At 39.9% G+C, this 14373-nt stretch overlaps 1 protein-coding gene across 2 annotated transcripts in view; it reads left to right on the top strand.

Annotated features, from left to right (window-relative positions):
- LOC309817734 (immunoglobulin-binding protein 1-like) overlaps positions 1-12901 on the top strand; it is a 35857-nt gene extending 22956 nt beyond the window's left edge. The window contains exon 6 of one of the 2 annotated variants that reach the window (XM_082647006.1): positions 12627-12901. In XM_082647006.1, coding sequence (XP_082503132.1) covers positions 12627-12763 — 137 coding nt within the window. In that variant the 3' untranslated portion in view covers positions 12764-12901. The remainder of the gene's footprint in view (positions 1-12626) is intronic. The other variant, XM_082647007.1, reaches the window with a different exon arrangement.
- The last annotated feature ends 1472 nt before the right edge of the window (positions 12902-14373 follow it).

Here is a 14373-nt window from a genome sequence, read left to right as displayed (position 1 = left end):
TTTTTATCCAAAGATAATGGAAACACTAACTAAAAAAGATGCTGCACCCCAATGTTCATAGCAGCATTGCTTACATTAGCCAGTATATGGAAGCAACCAAAGGTGTCCATTAGTAGATGAATAGATATGGAAGATGTGGTGTGTGTGTGTATATATATATATATATATACACACACACACACACACACACACAGTGGAGTATTAACCCTAAAAAGAGTGAAACTCTGCCATTTTCAACAACATGGATGGCCCCTAGAGGGTATTAATGCTTAGTGAAATAAGTCAGAGAAAGACAAATACTGTATGATATCACTTATATGTGGAATCTAAAAAATAATCTAATAAAAAATATAACAAAACAGAACCAGACTCACAGATATAGAGGACAACCTAGTGGACACCAGTGAGGAGAGAAAAGGGAGGGAAGGGCAAGATGGTAGGGGATTAAGAGGTACCAGCTACTATGTATAAAATGAATAAGCTACAAAGATACATTGTACAGCACAAGGAATATAGCCAATTTTTTTTAACATCTTTATTGGAGTATAATTGCTTTACAATGGAGTATTAGTTTCTGCTTTATAACAAAGTGAATCAGCTATACATATATCCCCATATCTCTTCCCTCTTGCATATCCCTCCCTCCCACCCTCCCTATCCCACCCCTCTAGGTGGTCACAAAGCACCGAGCTGATCTCCCTGTGCTATGCGGCTGCTTCCCACTAGCTACTGGTTTTACATTTGGTAGTGTATATATGTCCATGCCACTCTCACTTTGTCCCAGCTTACCCTTCCCCCTCCCCATGTCCTCAAGTTCATTCTATAGTAGGTCTGTGTCTTTATTGCCATCCTGCCCCTAGGTTCATCATGACCTTTTTTTTTTTTTTTTAGATTCCATATATATGTATTAGCATACGGTATTTGTTTTTCTCTTTCTGACTTACTTCACTCTGTATGACAGACTCTAGGGCCATCCACCTCACTACAAATAACTCAATTCCCTTTCTTTTTATGGCTGAGTAATATTCCATTGTATATATGTACCACATCTTCTTTATCTATTTGCCTATCAATGGGCATTTAGGTTGCTTCCATAACCTGGCTGTTGTAAATAGAGCTGCAATGAACACTGTGGAACGTGACTCTTTGAATTATGGTTTTCTTACGGTATATGCCCAGTAGTGGGATTGCTGGGTCGTATGGTAGTTCTATTTTTAGTTTTTTAAGGAACCTCCATACCGTTCTCCATAGTGGCTGTATCAATTTATATTCCCACCAATAGTGCAAGAGGGTTCCCTTTTCTCCACACCCTCTCCAGCATTTGTTGTTTGTAGATTTTCTGATGATGCCCACTGTAACTGGTGGGAGGTGATACCTCACTGTAGTTTTGATTTGCATTTCTCTAATAATTAGTGACGTTGAGCAGCTTTTCATGTGATTCTTGGCCATCTGTATGTCTTCTTTGGAGAAATGTCTATTTAAGTCTTCTCATTTTTGGATTGGGTTGTTTTTTTTTTAATATTGAGTTGCATGAGCTGTTTATATATTTTGGAAATTAATCCTTTGTCCATTGATTCGTTTGCAAATATTTTCTTCCATTCTGAGGGTTGTCTTTTCATCTTGTTTGTAGTTTCCTTTGCTGTGCAAAAGCTTTGAAGTTTCATTAGGTTCCATTTGTTTATTTTTGTGTTTATTTCCATTTCTCTAGGAGGTGGGTTAAAAAGGATCTTGCTGTGATTTATGTCATAGAGTATTCTGCCTATGCTTTCCTCTAAGAGTTTTATAGTGTCTGGCCTTACATTTAGGTCTCTAATCCATTCTGAGTTTATTTTTGTGTATGGTGTTTAGGAGTGTTCTAATTTCATTCTTTTATATGTAGCTGTCCAGTTTTTCCAGCACCACTTATTGAAGAGGCTGTCTTTTCTCCATTGTGTATTCTTGCCTCCTTTATCAAAAATAAGGTCACCTATGTGCATGGGTTTATCTCTGGGCTTTCTATTCTGTTCCATTGATCTGTATTTCTGTGTTTGTGCCAGTCTTGATTACTGTAGCTTTGTAGTCTAAACTGAAGTCCAGGAGCCTGATTCCTCCAGCTCTGTTTTTCTTTCTCAAGATTGCTTTGGTTATTCGGGGTCTTTTGTGTTTCCATACAGATTGTAAAATTTTTTGTTCTAGTTCTGTGAAAAATGCCAGTGGTGGTTTGATAGGGATTGCATTGAATCTGTAGATTGCTTTGGGTAGTAGAGTCATTTTCACAACGGTGATTCTTTCAATCCAAGAACATGGTATATCTCTCCATCTAGTAGTATCATCTTTAATTTCTTTCATCATTGTCTTATAATTTTCTGCATACAGGTCTTTTGTCTTCTTAGGTAGGTTTATTCCTAGGTATTATTTTTGTTGCAATGGTAAATAGGAGTGTTTCCTTAATTTCACTTTCTCATTTTTCATTGTTAGTGTATAGGAATGCAAGAGATTTCTGTGCATTAATTTTGTATCCTGCTACTTTACCAAATTCATTGATTAGCTCTAGTAGTTTTCTAGTAGCATCTTTAGGATTCTCTATGTATAGTGTCATATCATCTGCAGTGACAGCTTTACTTCTTTTCTCATTTGGATTCCTTTTATTTCTTTTTCTTCTCTGATTGCTGTGCTTAACACTTCCAAAACTATGTTGAATAATAGTGGTGCGAGTGGGCAACCTTGTCTTGTTCCTGATCTTAGTGGAAATGGTTTCAGTTTTTCCCCATTGAGGGTGATGTTGGCTGTGGGTTTGTCACATATGGCCTTTATTATGTTGAGGTAAGTTCACTCTATGCCTACTTTCTGGAGGGTTTTTATCATAAATGGGTGCAGAATTTTGTTGAAAGCTTTTTCTGCATCTACTGAGATGATATGTTTTTTATTCAATTTGTTAATATGGTTTATCACATTGATTGATTTGCATATATTGAATAATCCTTGCATTCCTGGGACAAACCCCACTTTATCATGGTGAATGATTCTTTTAACGTGCTGTTGGATTCTATTTGCTAGTATTTTGTTGAGGATTTTGCATCTATGTTCGTCAGTGATATTGGCGTGTAGTTTTCTTTCTTTGTTACATCTTTGTCTGGTTTTGGTATCAGCATGATGGTGGACTCATAGAATGAGTTTGGGAGTGTTCCTCCCTCTGCTATATTTTGGAAGAGTTTGAAAAGGATTGGTTACAGCTCTTCTGTAAATGTGTGTTGGAATTTGCCTGTGAAGCCATCTGGTCCTGGGCTATTGTTTGTTTGAAGGTTTTTAATCACAGTTTCAATTTCAGTGCTTGGAATTGGTCTGTTTATGTTTTCTGTTTCTTCCTGGTTCAGTCTCGGAAGGTTGTGCTTTTCTAAGAATTTGTCCATTTCTTCCAGGTTGTCCATTTTGTTGGGATGTAGTCACTTGTAGTAATCTCTCATGATCCTTTGTATTCCTGCAGTGTCAGTTGTTACTTCTCCTTTTTCATTTCTAACTCTATTGATTTGAGTCTTCTCCCTTTTTTTCTTTATGAGTCTGGCTGATGGTTTATCAATTTTGTTTATCTTCTCAAAGAACCAGCTTTTAGTTTTATTGCTCTTTTCTATTGTTTCCTTCATTTCTTTTTTCATTTATTTCTGATCTGATCTTTATGATTTCTTTCCTTCTGCTAACTTTGGGGGTTTTTTTTGTTCTTCTTTCTCTGATTGCTTTAGGTGTAAGTTTAGATTGTTTATTTGAGATGTTTCTTGTTTCTTAAGGTAGGACTGTACTGCTAGAAACTTCCCTCTTAGAACTGATTTTGCGTCATCCCATAGGTTTTGGGTCATCGTGTTTTCATTGTCATTTGTCTCTAGGTATTTTTTGATTTCCTCTTTGATTTCTTCAGTGATCTCTTGGTTATTAAGTAGTGTATAATTTAGCCTCCACATGTTTGTGTTTTTTACAGTTTTTTTTCCTGTAATTGATACCTAGTTTCATAGTGTTGTGGTCGGAAACCATACTTGTTTTTATTTTTCGTTTTTTTGTTTGTTTGTTTGTTTGCGGTACGCAGGCCTCTCACTGTTGTGGCCTCTCCTGTTGCAGAGCACAGACTCTGGACATGCAGGCTCAGCGGCCATGGCTCACAGACCCAGCTGCTCCGCGGCATGTGGGATCCTCCCGGACTGGGACACGAACCCATGTCCCCCGCATCAGTAGGTGGACTCTCAACCACTGCGCCACCAGGGAAGCCCTGGAAACCATACTTGATACGATTTCAATTTTCTTAAATTTACCATGGCTTAATTTGTGACCCAAGATCTGATTTCTCCTGGAGAATGTTCCTTGAGCACTTGAGAAGAAAGTGTATTCTGTTGTTGTTGGACGGAATGTCCAATAAATATCAATTAAGTCCATCTTGTTTAATGTATCATTTAAACCTTGTGTTTTCCTTATTTATTTTCATTTTGGATGATCTGTCCATTGGTGAAAGTGGGGTGTTAAAGTCCCCTACTATGATTGTGTTACTGTCTATTTCCCCTTTATGGCTGTTAGTATTTGCCTTATGTATTGAAGTGCTCCTATGTTGGGTGCATAAATATTTACAGTTGTTATATCTTCTTCTTGGATTGATCCCTTGATCGTTATGTAGTCTCGTTCTTTGTCTCTTGTTATACTGTTTGTTTTAAAGTCTATTTTGTCTGATATGATCATTGCTACGCCAACTATCTTTTGATTTTCATTTGGATGGAATATCGCTTTCCATCCCCTCGCTTTCAGTCTGTATGTGTCCCTAGGTCTGAAAGGGGTCTCTTGTAGACAGCATATATATGGGTCTTGTTTTTTTATCCATTCTGCCAGTCTATGTCTTTTGGTTGCAAAATATAATCCATTTACATTTAAGGTAATTATTGATATGTATTTTCCTATTACCATTTTCTTAATTGTTTTGCGTTTGTTATTGTAGGTCTTTTCCTTCTCTTGTGTTTCCTGCCTAATGAAGTTCCTTTAGCATTTGTTGTAAAGCTGGTTTGGTGGTGCTGAATTCTCTTAGCTTTTGCTTGTCTGTAAAAGTTTTAATTCCTTTGTCGAATCTGAATGAGATCCTTACTGGGTAGAGTAATCTTGGGTGTAGGTTTCTCCCTTTCATCACTTTAAATATGTCCTGCCAGTCCCTTCTGGCTTGCAGAGTTTCTGCTGAAAGATCACCTGTAACCTTATGGGGATTCCCTTGTATGTTATTTGTTGTTTTTCCCTTGCTGCTTTTAATATGTTTTCTTTGTATTTAATTTTTGATAGTTTGATTAATATGTGTCTTGGTGGGTTTCTCCTTGGATTTATCCTGTATGGGACTCTCTGCTTCCTGGACTTGATTTACTATTTCTTTTCCCATATTAGAGAAGTTTTCAACTACAATGTCTTCAAATATTTTCTCAGTCCCTTTCTTTTTCTCTTCTTCTTCTGGGATCCTTATCATTCTGTTGTTGGTGTGTTAAATGTTGTCCCAGAGGTCTCTGAGACGGTCCTCAGTTCTTTTCATTCTGTTTTCTTTATTCTGCTCTGCAGTAGTTATTTCCACTATTTTATCTTCCAGGTCACACTTATCCGTTCTTCTGCCTCAATTATTCTGCTATTGATTCCTTCTAGAGAATATTTAATTTCCTTTATTGTGTTGTTCCTCACTGTTTGTTTGCTCTTTAGTACTTCTAGGTCCTTGTTAAACGTTTCTTGTATTTTCTCCACTCTATTTCCAAGATTTAGGATCATCTTTACTATCATTACTCTGAATTCTTTTTCAGGTAGACTGCCTATTTCCTCTTCACTTGTTTGGTCTTGTGGGTTTTTACTTTGCTCCTTCATCTGCTGTGTGTTTCTCTGTCTTCTCATTTTGCTTAACTTACTGTGTTTGGTGTCTCCTTTTCACAGGCTGCAGGTTCTTAGTTCCCATTGTTTTTGGTGTTTGCTCCCAGTGGGTAAGGTTGGTTCAGTGGGTTATGTAGGCTTCCTGGTGGAGGGGACTAGTGCCTGTGTTCTGGTTGATGAGGCTGGATCTTGTATTTTCTGGTGGGCAGGACCTTGTCCGGTGGTGTGTTTTGGGGTGCCTGTGACATTATTTTGATTTTAGGCAGCCTTTCTGCTAATGGGTGGGGTTATGTTCCTGTCTTGCTAGTTGTTTGATATGGGGTGTCCAACACTGTAGCTTTCTGGTCGTTGAGTGAAGCTGGGTGTTGGTGTTGAGATGGAGATCTCTGGGAGATTTTCGCCATTTGATATTACATGGAGCTGGGAGGTCTCTGTTGGACCAGTGTCCTGAACTTGGCTCTCCCACTTCAGAGGCACAGCACTGACTCCTGGCTGGAGCACCAAAAGCCTTTCATCCACACGGCTCAGAATAAAAGGGAGAAAAAGTAGAAAGAAAGAAAAAATAAAATAAAATAAAGTTATTAAAATAAAAAATAGTTATCAAAAGTTTTTATTATCTTAAGAAGTAGTTAAAAAGAAAGAAAAAAGAGGGCTACCAAACAAAACAAATCCACCAATCATATCAAGTGCTAAAAGCTATACTAAAAAAAAAAAAAAAACCCAAAAAACGGACAGACAAAACCCTAGGACAAATGGTAACAGCAAATCTTTACAGACAAAATCACACACAGAAGCATACACAGTCACAAAAAGAGAAAAAGGAAAAAAATATATAATTGCTCCCAAAGTCCACCTCCTCAATTTGGGATGATTCGTTGTCTATTCAGGTATTCCACAGATGCAGGTTCATCAAGTTGATGGTGGAGATTTAATCCGCTGCTCCTGAGGCTGCTGGGAGAGATTTCCCCTTCTCTTCTTTGTTCACGCAGCTGCCGGGGTTCCGCTTTGGATTTGGACCAGCCTCCGCGTGTAGGTCGCCCTCTGGCGCCTGTTCTTCGCTCAGGCAGGACGGGGTTAAAGGAGCAGCTGATTCGGGGGCCCTGGCTCACTCAGGCCAGTGGGGAGAGGGAGGGGTATGGATGCGGGGCGAGCTTGCGGCGGCAGAGGCCAGCGTGACGTAGCACCAGTCTGAGGCGCGCCGTGTATTCTCCCGGGGAAGTTGTCCCTGGATCCCGGGACCCCGGCAGTGGCGGGCTGCACAGGCTCCCGGGAGGGGCGGTGTGGATAGTGACCTGTGCTTGCACACAGGCTTCTTGGTGGCTTTACGTAACAGCAGCCTTAGCGTCTCATGCCTGTCTCTGGGGTCGGCTTGCACCCGTCTCTGGAGCTCCTTTAAGCTGCGCTCTTAATCCCCTCTCCTCACACACCACAAAACAAAGAGGCAAGAAAAAGTCTCTTGCCTCTTCGGCAGTTCTAGACTTTTTGCCAGACTCCCTCCGGCAGGCTGTGGCGCACCAGCTCCCTTCAGGCTGTGTTCACGCAGCTAACTCCAGGCCTTTTCCTGGGGTCTGACTTCCGAAACCCGAGCCTCAGCTCCCAGCCCTGCCCGCCCTGGCGGGTGAGCAGACAAGCCTCTTGGACTGGTGAGTGCTGGTCAGCACCGATCGTCTGTGCCTGAATCTCTCCGCTTTGTCCTCTGCACCCCTGTTGCTGCGCTCTCCTCCGTGGCTCCAAAGTTTCCCCCACCTCCACCCCTGTCTCTGCCAGTGGAGGGTCTTCCTAGTGTGTGGAAACCTTTCCTCCTCCACAGCTCCCTCCCACTGGCGGGTCCCATCCCTATTCTTTTGTCTCTGTTTTTTCTTTTGCCCTACCCAGGTACGTGGGGAGTTTCTTGCCTTTTGAGAGGTCTGAGGTCTTCTGCCAGCGTTCAGTAGGTGTTCTGTAGGAGTTGTTCCACGTGTAAATGTATTTCTGTTGTGTTTGTGGGGAGGAAGGCAATCTCCACTTCTTACTCTTCCACCGTCTTCCCAATATTTTATAATAACTCTAAATGGAATATAATATATAAAATATTAAATCAACATGTTGTACACCTGAAACTAATATTGTAAATCAATTAGACTTCAATTTGAATGAAAGAAAAGAAATGAAGGCTAAACTAGAAGAAAACAAGAATGAGTCAATATAACAGAAAATGCCTTTCTAAAGTAGAAAGGAAAATGTTTTAAATCAAAAAGAGGCAAAGATGAACAGATTTCTAGAAAAAGTGACAAATATGAAAGATAGCAAAGAAGACCTGACATATAGATAATAAGATTATCTGAAGAAGAATACCAAAGCAAGGAAAAAGAAAAAAATGCTTAAAACTAATATTGGATGGTTGTAGAGATTGTCATACAGAGTGAAGTAAGTCAGAAAGAGAAAAACACCATATGGTAATGCACATGTATGTAATCTGAAAAAACGGTACTGATGAACCTAGTGGCAGGGCAGGAATAAAGACGCAGATGTAGAGAATAGACTTGTGGACACGGGGAGAGGGAAGGGTAAGCTGGGACAAAGTGAGAGAGTGTGTGTCCATATATACACTACCAAATGTAAAACAGATAGCTAGTGGGAAGCAGCCGCATAGCACAGGGAGATCAGCTCAGTGCTTTGTGACCACCTAGAGGGGTGGGATAGGGAGGGTGGGAGGGAGATGCAAGAGGGAGGGGATATGGGGATATATGTATACATGTAGCTGATTCACTTTGTTGTACAGCAGAAACTAACACAACATTGTAAAGCAGTTATACTCCAATAAAGATATATTTTTAAAAAAAAACTAATATTGAGGAAACTTTAGGTTTGCTTTTAAAAAGCACACCGTGTACCTAAGAATTTTGCTCCAGAATGACCAACAGCAAGACACATTCTAATAAAATTACTAGACTTTCTTTTTTTAAAAAAAGAAATGCCTTGGATACTTCAGGAAAAACAGCAGGTGGATGGTAAAGGAAGGAAAATTAGATCATCTTCAAACTTTTTGACACCGACACTTTATGCCAGAACAAATGGAGTAACATTTAAGATACTCAAGGAGAAAAAATGTGAGCCAAGAACATTATATCTGGTAAAACTGACTTTTAGGTATAAAGGGTACAGGTATTTATCAACATACAGGAACTCAGGAAATATTGGTCCCATGATCCCTTTCTGAGAAAGTTGCTAGAGAATGAGCTTAAGACAACCAAAGTGATGAGAGAGACATTGATATAAGTACTATCAGTCAGCATGAAATATATAGTTACTTGTAGAACTAAGACTAAATGAGATTTGAAAGAGAGAAAGTATTAATGCCTATATGCCCAGTGCTCTGGTAATATAGATATAATGCAACTTTTAATGGGGAAAGAATTTGCAAAAAAAGAACTGTTCTCAGCAATTATATTGGTATCAGTATTAATGTTATTCCAGGACTGTGTAATGTGAGATAATATTAACTGAGTAATTATGAGATACTCTAATTCCATCATCCTCTGTCTTTGAGAGCCAAGACTATTAGTGTGGAAGAATACAGATGTAATTCAAAAGAATTTGAGTTAGAAACAAAACACCCCTTTAGTCCTGAATATGAACTCATGAGAAATTTTATTGAAAAGTACACACACACACACACACACACACACACACACACTTTTGCTTTATCCACTGAAAAGGCTTAGAAACAATGACCAGCCCAGAAGCAATGAGCTCACCTAGTAACCCAGGTTCTGTTCTTGAAATACCATTCCCATTAAAAGAAATCAGGATTTCTTAGACAAATAGCTAATTCCAAGTTTGCAGCAGGAAATAAATAACATGAGCTTGGAACATCTTTTCATAAAGGTTAGGAAAGAAGCTTTCAAAGACTACTATGGTCATATCAAAAGGACTCAGAAGCCACTGGAGACGTTTGCACTGGCCAAAGACAGTTTGGCTTGAAAAAGGATAATTGCCAGTAGCAACGAGCACATCTAGTGCCCAGATCTTGGTGTCTAATACTATTCTCCAATTAAAGGGCTCCTTAGAGAAGTGGATAATTCTGGGGCTGGACAGGGAATATACAAGATGAATCTGAAATATCTTGTAGTACTAGAAAATAAAGGAGCACTCAAAAAACAACAGCAAACAAACTATTGAGGTATGTTAATGTGACACAGGGCCTTCTGAAAGAACTGTGGCCAAAACTGGAAGAATGTGAGCAGGAAAATAACAGTATTGGATTATAACACAAGGAATAAAATGTGTCCGTGAGTCTATAGTGATAGAAATAAATGATTAAATAAATAGATGGGGGTGAAGAGACCAATCTCCCCTACAGAAAAATTATAAATAATTTGTGTATATACACCTGTCTCAAGGAGGTGCAGCATAACTCCTCACCCCTTAAGTGTAGGCTGTGTTTAGTTACTTGCTTCCAAAGACTATAGTATAGAAGGAGGGGGGAGCAGTTGGGAACCCTACAAACACTACCTGAAGTGATCCCAGTTAACATCAGCAGTGATAAGTCATGTTGGTGGTGTGTAGCCTTGGTTTGATGTGATAAGGAGGAAACTTCACTGTGTTATTCTCTTCCAAAAATCATAACCCTAGTCTAATTATGAGAAAAATATGAGACAACCCCAGGTTGAGGGACATTCTGCAAAATACCTGATGAGTACCCCTTAAAACTGTCCAGGTAATCAAAAACAAGGAAAGTGAGAAATTCTCACAGCAAAGAGGAGACGAAGGAGACAGAGGACTAATGTAATATGGAATATTTGATGGGATCCTGGAACCAAAAAAAAAGAACATTATGTAAAACCTAAGGAAATCTGAATAAAGTATGAACTTTAGTTGTTAGTTATGTATGTATCAGTATTGGTTTATTAGTTATGACACACAAACCATAGTAATGTAAGATGTTAACAATAAGGGAAATTGGGTATGGATGTATAAGAACTCTGTACTATCTTCTCAGTTTTTCTGTAAATTAAAACTAAAATTAGCTTATTTGAATATTTTTTAGAATTCATTGCAATTCATTGAAACCCATCAAGTGTGTTTAAATCCGTGAGTTCATAACTATAGTTAAAACAGAAATTGTTCAATTTCAGAGGATGATAAGGAACCAATTTAATAACTTGAGAAATGGTAAATTAAAGCAGAAGAATCAAGCATTAATCTTGTTTTCTTTTCCTGGGTGACTAAATAGTAGTAGATGAGGGAAAGCCTCTCTTTATAAAAAGCATTCTACTTAATAAAAAAAGAAATGTTAAAGAGTATCACCATTTTGAAACCCTGGGAAAATTAACGAATCTAGGCATTGAGCGTCAACAGCTGCTAACATCACAACATAGGAGACACAGATACTATGTGCCACCTGCTGAGGGAGGACAGCACCACCTGTATTCATGCGAAGGGATCAACCCTAAGTCATGTCAAGCTCCGTGTCCGGTTGCCAATCTGCAGAAATACAGAAGAACGTGTTTGACTCCATCATGACTATGCGGTCGGCAAAAACCAGAGTTGGGGAAACTACAGGTCAAATGCCCCAGCCTCTTCAATAGAGAACTTGTAAGGAAAGAAAGGGATGGAAGAAGAAACCTGTAGATTAAAAATATATCAAAATATTTGAAAATGGGTAAGACTAACCTCAAAAGCATTTTGCTAAGTGAAAGAAGTCAGACACAAAAGACCACATGTTACTTGATTCCATTTATGTGAAATGTTCAGAATAGCAACTCTATAGAGATAGAAGGTAGATTGGTGATTTCCAGGGAGGGAAGGAATGGGAATTAACTGCCAGTGAGCACAGGGTGTCATTTGGTAGATGCTCATGGAGAAGCTTTGGGGATGGGTACAGAAAATGTATATCTTGACCCAAGTGAAGGCTATAAAGGTATAGCCTCCTTATCAAATTTTAAGTTATATATATTTTTGTGTGATTTCCAGTATCTTTTACTTTACAATAAAAGGGTTAAAAGAAAAGCAGAACACAAGACTCCTAAGCTGTAAGGAGAGATCAGATTCCCCACATATTTCATTCTTTATCATGGTGATGAGAGTATTTCTTGTGAGCAAATTCAAGGTAGCTAGGAAATGTTCCTTTACCTCAAAAAGGAAAGAAAAAAATAGTGCAAAAGAGATGTAGTATTTGGTACACTGCATGACAAGTGCGATGTGGACCCCAGACTGTTGCAAACGTGCAAAATAAGACACATTCTTTTCTGGTAGGTTCAGCTGCCCCCTGATTTCCAATTTTATACACACACAGAATTGTAGAACTGTAATAAAGGAAATAGATGAAGGAGGAGAAGTCACCTATAGTCCCACCTCCCTGGCAAGTCACAAATCATAAAATCATAAATATTTTTTACTTTAGTGTTTTTGTCAGGCGAGTGTGATAACCACTATACTATGGAAACACTTCACTGTTTTTGGTTTGCTGAGGTTCTGTTGGTCAGTTGGTGTTTTTGTTTTCTGTTGTGAGGGGTTGGCCTTTTTAGCAAGAATTCGTTCCCAAAATAGAATTCATTTTGAGGGGCAACTTTGTTTTTGCCTTCTCGTGAAAACCACTTAGAGGATCCTGTATTACTATTATTTAACATGTCACCTGTTAAGTAATAGTAAGTACTCTCCGCAGTTCTGCTGGCCCCAGGGTAGGCAGCTAGGTATATATTCCTTGTTCTCTTGTTATGTGGTCGTATTCAGAGTGGAGCTGGGGCCCATGACAGTCGCTCTTTCCCTCACCCTGCTTTCTCATTTTTCTACTTGAGCAGAGTTCAGAACAGCTCAGCAACAAGATCAGGAACAGGAGGAAGACGATGATGAACAGGCAGTCCACAGAGCTCGGGAGTGGGATGACTGGAACGACACCCATCCTATGGGCTATGGCAACCGACAGAACATGGGTTAGTCTCCCCACAGCAAGACAGGACTACAGGGGCTTCTGTCTTCCCCACCAAGGAAAGCTGTGCAGTCTTCCCCTCCCTGGGCTCCTGCTTCAGCCATGTACAACGAAGGCAGAGATGCTTAATCTTGCCTTGCATTCATTAAAATGTCAAACAATTAAGTGTGTATTTCTACCCTAGATGATGAGCCAGCAATCTTGTCTTGGAATTACAATCCTCGTCATGATATATTCCATTTTTCTTAAGTGGAAAGCAAAGAGTACTGAGAAATGGTTCTATATAATCACTGGCTGTATGAATTCTCTTTGAAAAAGAAAAGTCCCGTCTATCATGTGAGCCTGTGCAGAAATATGAATATCAGCTGCTTTCTTCCAGGGGGTGAAGGGAGGGGGTCAGCTATGGTTCCCTGGGCTTATGGAGAGATCCTAGTCATCTCCCTTTGATGTGGGCAGTGAGTTACCCAGCATCAGAGCTGCCCAGACTGGCTGGAGCTTGCTTTCTCCTTTCTACCCCAGTGCTGTTAACTAACCCAACACTTGCTTTACAAGGGACAAGCACAAAAGCCGGGACTTGCCCTGCCACACAGCTCTATTTTCAGGAATTACAGCTGTCAATGAACAGAACATAACAATCCTATCTACCCAATCTTCCTTGCTTCAGCCATGAGAAATGAGGAAACCGATAAGGCACTATGAGAGCCATCCTTGTGTGAGCATCTGAGGCCAGGGTCTTTACTCTGGAACTATCTAGAACCCTGAGAGTAAGAGCAGCTCAGGCCATAGCCTAGCTCTTAAGTGGGCTGCTGGAAGACCACTTTGGCCCTCTTTGCCTGTTCTGTGCCATACCTGGCACAGTCCCAAGCGGTCAGTGTGCCGTGGCAGTCATTTTGCTAGTTAATAAGGTACCTGCAGTCATGCCTATAACTGGGAGTGGAGGAGGGGGGACCGCACAGATGACAAGGAAAGGTACCTACTTTCTGCAGTAAAGAGAAGACATGTCCTCAGCTCCCGGGTTGATAACCTAGAAAAGAAGCCATGTGTTAAAACAAATGATCTCTATAGAAAACATACTTTTGTTCTATGTGGCTTTGGTACACTTCATCTTCTTTTAAGAAGATGACTCAGCCTTCCTATTCTAGCTTCTGCAGTCTAGCTTAGGACAGGGGTTTGAAAAGGAGACTCAGATCCCTCTGCTTTGTAGGGTGGTAAATGGAGGGCTGTCAGACGATGAGAAGGACGTTATGTTTAGTGGGAGATGACAGAAGACTACCAATAATATATTTATTGCTAAATATATACTGCTTAATAAAGGATTCATGTCACCCTCACAACATAAGCTCCTGAAACTGGTAGAGCACAGATGAACTTCCCCACTGATTTGGGAAGCAAGCATTCATTTGTAGTTCTCTTCCAGTTATTGCCAGGTTGCCTCTAGCAATGGCCTGTTTCGTGCCCTTGAAACTCCACCCTGAGCTCATTCCCAAAATGGGCCAGGTTGGGGTTATCCCCTTGGTCTGATCTATTTAAAGATGGTCCTTCTAGAAGATCCAGCCTGATGAAACCTCCTCACATTCTGATATCTAAGAGGCAAGCTAGACAAAGTGGGTTTGAATCCT

Source organism: Grampus griseus (assembly GCF_964374135.1).
Source record: "Grampus griseus genome assembly, chromosome: Y".
In the NCBI taxonomy this organism is placed as follows: domain Eukaryota; kingdom Metazoa; phylum Chordata; class Mammalia; order Artiodactyla; family Delphinidae; genus Grampus; species Grampus griseus.
Note: the sequence above shows the minus strand (reverse complement) of the source record. Positions and strands in the feature narration are given on the sequence as shown.